Here is a 4,798-nt window from a genome sequence, read left to right as displayed (position 1 = left end):
AGGTGCTGGTGATATAAAGATAGCAACTCTTTCCCTTTGAGAGACTAATAGTAGAGTAGTTTTCCCAGTATTTTGATCACTAAAGCAGGTTTCCTTATCTGAAGGCAGAAATTTATATTATTATATCTTCTTTTACTAGCAAGTTAAAGTTCTCTACAAAACTGTAAATATTACTACAGGAATGAGTTAATGTTTAAAATATTTAAATTATTTTTTTAAAAGAAGTAAATATAATGATAAGCAGTATATGTTAATAGGTTTTTCTTTAAAGAGTAAAGGAGAATAAGAAAGGGAATTGCTTGCTCAATAGCTGTTAATTAAGCTAAACAGAAGTTTTCTTTATTTATTTTTGGGTGATTTTTTTCCAGAAACTCACAATCAACGAGGAAGACCAATCTGTATAGCCACCGATGATTATGAGAGTGAGAGCGGAAGCATGATAAGCCAGACAGTTGCCATGGCAATTGCAGGAACATCAGTTCCTCAGCTAACAAGGCCCGGCAGTTTCCTCCTCACATCAACGGTAAAAACAACCCTCCTACAGAAGTTTTATCTGGAAAGACAGATATTTCCAAGGATATACCCTTTAATAACAGATTATTGTACTAGCTGATGCAGAAGTACTCTGAGTTTTATTTATTTTGTGGAGGCATTAAGGTTTTGAGAATATTGCCCATCTTGTACTAAGTTGTTTTTAAAATTATTAATTACCTCAAACTTTATGGTATAAAGCTCTATATTCTGTCATTTAGAATTTTGAAGGTTGCCTTACTTATAGCCTATTTTCTTCATTTTTAAAATCCATTTTATTCTTTGTCAGCTCTAAGAAATAGTCTCAGTTATTTAGCAGTTGAGAATATTTATTTTTAATCTGTGAAGATTTATACTTTTTCATATTTAAATAAATTGATATTCATTCAGCCCTGTAATTTTCCCCTCTTAAAGAGGGAAGAACAGGGAGGCAGGGAGTAAACAAACTTAATAAAACAAGATCAACTTCTAAAAGTTTTAGATGACTTCTTTCAGAAAACTGCAATCGTATTTATGGAAGCTAGCTTACTAGACAACTTTTAAAAAAGTTTTATTGAGATAATTTACATGGCAAAAGATTTATCCATTTTAAATGTACAATTTCATGGTTTTTAGTATCTTTACAGAGTTATGCAGCCATCACCACAATCTAATTTTAGAACATTTCCATCACCCCAAAAAGAACCCTGAAGCCTATTAGCAGTCACCCTCTATTTCCACACAGCACCAACCCTAGGCAGCAACTAACCTACTTTCTGTCTGTATAGATTTGCCTGTTCTGGGCATTTCATATAAATGGAATTATAGACTGTGATCTTTTATGTCTGGCTTCTTTCACTAAGCATAATGTTTTTGAGGTTCATTCATGTTGTGACATGTATCAGTACTTCTTTTTTTAATGCCAAATAGTATTCCTAAATATTGATAGACCAGATTTTTATCCATTTATGAGTTGATGAACAGTTGAATCATTTCCACTTTTTGGCTGTTAGCAATATGCTGCTATGAACATTTGTGTACATGTCTTTGTGTCCACATATGTTTTCATTCCTTTTGGGTAGATACCTAGGAATGGATTTGCTGGGTTATATTGTATCTCTGTCTTTAACATTTTGAGAAACTTCTGAACTTTTTCAAAGTGGCTGCTCCATTTAAAATTCTCACCAGCAATGAATAAAGGTTCCTGTTTCTCTAAATCCTCACTGACACTATTATCTCTTTTTTATTATATATACTTCATACCTTAGTGTGTATGAAGTGGTATCTCATTGTCATTTTGACTTGCATTTCCCTAAAGTCTACTGATACTGAGAGTATCTTTTCATTTGCTTATTGGCACATCTTTTTGTATATCTTATTTAGAGAAAAAGTCCATTCAAATCCTTTAGTGTTTTAAAATTGTGTTATTCATCTTCTTGTTATTGAGTTGAAAGAGTTTTTTATATATTCTGGATATAAATTCCTTATCAGATATGTGATTTGCAGATATTTTCTCCTGTGGATTATCTTTTCCCTTTTTATTTCCTTAAATATTTATTTATTTATTTATTTGTCTGTGTTGGGGCTTAGTTGCAGCATACGGGATCTTACATTGCGGCACATGGGCTTCCAGAGCGCGTGGGCTCTGTAGTTGTGGTGCATGGGTTCCAGAGCACGTGGGCTCTGTAGTTGTGGTGCCTGGGTTCCAGAGCGCGTGGGGTCTGTAGTTGTGGCGCATGGGCTTAGTTGCCCTGCAGCATGTGGGATCTTAGTTCCTCGACCAGGGATCAAACCCGTGTCCCCCTGCATTGGAAGGCAGATTCTTAACCACTGGACCACCAGGGAAGTCCCTCTTTTCACTTTCTTGATGCTGTCATTTGAAGTGCAAAAGTTTTTAATTTTGATGAATTCCAGTTTTTCAGTGTTTTCTTTTACTTGCTTTTGCTATTGTAGATACAAAATAATATATAAAGTACATGTATAGTTAAAATGTAATAATAGAAGAAACAGCAGTGTACCTACCACTCAGCTTCAGAAACAGAACATTGCAATTTCCTTGGAAGTTCCCAGTTTGCCATCAGTTCAATCCCTTTCTCCCCTCAAAATGACCACTATTCTCAGTTTTGTTGACCTTGTTTTTCATTTTTTAAAATGCTTATGTGAAATATACCACAAATGAAAAAGTACATGAAACATAAATGTAAATGTTTACAAAAGATTTTAAAATGAATATCTTGTAACCACAATTCAGGACAAAATATAGAACATTGACCACCTTCCAGAAATCCTTGGCCTGCTGTTTTCCACCACAGCTATCCACCAAGCCACCCATTATCCTAACTAATGAAGTAATTGCATAATTTTGTTAATAGTTTCACCATCTAAGTTTGCATCCCTAAATACTATAGTTTAGTTTTACATTATGTCTTTAATATTCCTCCAGGTTGTAAAAAAATAGCTGTAATTCACTGATTTTTCATTTTGGCATGATATTCCATTGTCTGACTATAGATCAATTTATTTACCCATTCTATTGATAGATGCATAAATGGTTTCTGATCTTTGGTTACAAATAACAGTCTTACAGATTCTTCTGTATGTTTCCTGTCTGCATGTACATACTTTTATTTAGGGTATTTCTTAGGAGTGGAATTCGCTGGGTCATATATGTATACCCTTTTCTATACTAGATATGCCATGATGTTTTCCAAAAGGTTTGTCTTAATTTTTATTTGCACCTGCTATATGAGAGTTTCTGTTCCTTCATATGTTCGTCCATCTGCACTTAGAATATTCAAACATTTAAATTTTTGTCAATTTGGTAATATATCATTATATCTCATTTTAGCATTCATTTTCCTGATGTCTTATGAGGGTGTGCACTTTTTCATATAAATGGCTATTTGGATTTTTTCTTTTGAAGTATCTAGAGTTTTTTTGCCCATTTTCCATTGGATCTTCTGCCTTTGCTTGTAGTTTATATGTCTGGATCAAGCCCACTGTCAATTATAAGTGGTTCAAAGATTTCTTTCTTTTTTTGTGGCTTGCTTTTTAATACACTTAATTGTGAATTTGGTGATAAGTGTCGTATTTTAAAGTAAGATTGTATTGAATCTACGGATCAGTTTTTGGGAATGTTTTTACATGCTTGAATCCCCAAATCCTTGAATATGTTAGATCTCCCCACTATTTAGGCCTTCCTTAGTGTCTACACATACATAAACCTTTATAGCTTTCACCAGAGGCCTAGAACATCCTTTGTAGGTGTATAGTTAGTCATTGATTTTAGTAATATTATAAAATTATATAATATGATAACGTATACTACACATAAATTTTATATATATAACATTATATTCTTACAGTCTCATAAATGTCATCGTTTTCAAAAATTGTTTTCTAATTGTTGATTGCTATTTTTTTTTTTTTTTTGGCCATGCCACACAGCTTATGGGATCTCAGTTCCCTGACCAGGGATTGAACCTGGGCCATGGCAGTGAAAGTGCCAAATCCTATTAGACTACCAGGGAACTCCCTAATTGTTGATTCCTTTTATGGGGGCATAGAATTTATTTTGAACAATGTTTATTTCCAGCAGAATTACTAAACTAATAACAGAAGTATAGATTTTTTTTCTATATACACAATCATATCATCTGGCAGTTTCATTTCTTCCTTTCTTTTTTTTTTCCATAACTTATTTACTGGCTAGAACCTTGAGTACAATGTTAAATACAAGTAGTGATAGTTGGCATCATTAAAGGGGAACCTTGCAACATTTCATTCATTTTTTTTTTTACATTTTTATTGGAGAATAATTGCTTTACAACGGTGTGTTAGTTTCTGCTTTATAACAAAGTGAATCAGTTATACATATACATATGTTCCCATATCTCTTCCCTCTTGCATCTCACTCCCTCCCACCCTCCCTATCCCACCCCTCTAGGTGGTCACAAAGCACGGAGCTGATCTCCCTCTGCTATGCAGCTGCTTCCCACTAGCTATCTGTTTTACATTTGGAACTGTATGTATGTGCATGCCACTCTCTGGCTTTGTCATCTTTAAATATGTCCTACCAGTCCCTTCTGGCTTGCAGAGTTTCTGCTGATAGATCAGCTGTTAACCTGATGGGGATTCCCTTGTGTGTTATTTGTGTTTTTCCTTTGCTGCTTTTAACGTGTTTTCTTTGTATTTTATTTTTGACAGTTTGAATAATATGTGTCTTGGCATGTTTCTCCTTGGATTTATCCTGTATGGGACTCTCTGTGCTTCCTGGACCTGATTAACT

At 34.0% G+C, this 4,798-nt stretch overlaps 1 protein-coding gene across 4 annotated transcripts in view; it reads left to right on the top strand.

Annotated features, from left to right (window-relative positions):
• The window catches only part of DOCK7 (dedicator of cytokinesis 7), a 204,838-nt gene that overhangs the window by 145,561 nt on the left and 54,479 nt on the right, over positions 1 to 4,798 (top strand). For all 4 annotated transcript variants that reach the window (XR_003002608.1, XM_024740388.1, XM_024740390.1 and 1 more), the window contains one exon: positions 369 to 523. Coding sequence is in view for 3 of the 4 variants with exons in the window: in XM_024740388.1 (XP_024596156.1) it covers positions 369 to 523 (155 nt within the window). In the remaining variant the exon portion in view is untranslated. The remainder of the gene's footprint in view (positions 1 to 368; positions 524 to 4,798) is intronic.

This window comes from Neophocaena asiaeorientalis, unplaced genomic scaffold (assembly GCF_003031525.2).
Source record: "Neophocaena asiaeorientalis asiaeorientalis breed wild unplaced genomic scaffold, Neophocaena_asiaeorientalis_V1.1 scaffold581, whole genome shotgun sequence".
Lineage (NCBI taxonomy): Eukaryota > Metazoa > Chordata > Mammalia > Artiodactyla > Phocoenidae > Neophocaena > Neophocaena asiaeorientalis.
Note: the sequence above shows the minus strand (reverse complement) of the source record. Positions and strands in the feature narration are given on the sequence as shown.